This window comes from Sinocyclocheilus grahami, unplaced genomic scaffold, assembly GCF_001515645.1.
Source record: "Sinocyclocheilus grahami isolate Dianchi unplaced genomic scaffold, SAMN03320097.WGS_v1.1 scaffold10044.1, whole genome shotgun sequence".
Taxonomy (NCBI): Eukaryota; Metazoa; Chordata; class Actinopteri; order Cypriniformes; family Cyprinidae; genus Sinocyclocheilus; species Sinocyclocheilus grahami.
This window is the reverse complement of record NW_015513007.1, coordinates 4979-5758: the sequence shown is the minus strand read 5'-3', so window position 1 is coordinate 5758 and position 780 is coordinate 4979. Positions and strand designations below refer to the sequence as shown.

At 37.2% G+C, this 780-nt stretch overlaps 1 protein-coding gene across 1 annotated transcript in view; it reads right to left on the bottom strand.

Annotated features, from left to right (window-relative positions):
* Positions 1-10: 10 nt before the first annotated feature.
* Positions 11-780, bottom strand: part of LOC107578399 (DCN1-like protein 1) — a 5501-nt gene continuing 4731 nt past the window's right edge. Inside the window, exon 7 of the mRNA XM_016264360.1 lies at positions 11-596. Within this exon, the coding sequence (XP_016119846.1) occupies position 596 (1 nt within the window). The 3' untranslated portion in view covers positions 11-595. The remainder of the gene's footprint in view (positions 597-780) is intronic.

The window sequence follows — 780 nt, the reverse complement described above, 5'->3', positions numbered from 1 at the left end:
ACCAAACAAGCAAAGTGAAATCACTGTCTGGATATCAACAGAAAAGTACATTAAGTCACAATAAAACAAAAAGAAAGCAAATGTTACTGGCTCTCGAGACACCAGCTACTCTGTTTTATAAAAAAGAGAGAACAATCAAAAAACTCTGACATATAATTTTCATAAAACCAATTGGAAAGAAACAAACATTCAAAGCAAGAATGCACATGGAGTACTAAAATTAAGATCTTGACATTTCTTAACTGTATCTGTGACAGCTTGTTCCACAAGTTTTGAAGTCCCAGAGACTGAATAAGATCCTGTATGAAGTCAAAACAAAAACCGGCCCAAAAAGATAAAAGCCCAAACCACCATTAGACGACTGAAGAGAAAAGATGCCTTTAATGTCTCTGGTTCGTATAAATGTCTCAGTCCTGAGGGCTTGGAAAAGGCAATGCAGATCTCAGTTCAGTCCTCTGTGCTCAGCAGAAGCTGTTTGTTTTCAGTGAGGTCCAGACGGCCCTCAGAAGGAATGTACTTATACAGCTGTGCTCTTGGTGCCAATGTACGGTCGCGCAAACTCCACAAAATCGTCAATAAGTACTGGCCATGCTCCTAAAAAAAACAGAAAACGTCAGACGTATGAATGCAAACTTCATTTTGAAATTTACTCACAAAATTAAAACAAGGACTGAATCTACTCTTTTGACATCATAACTACCTTGTGAATGTTAACTAGATCTCTAAATAAAACGAATGCATGTATATACAGGTGCATCTCAATAAATTAGAATGTTGTGG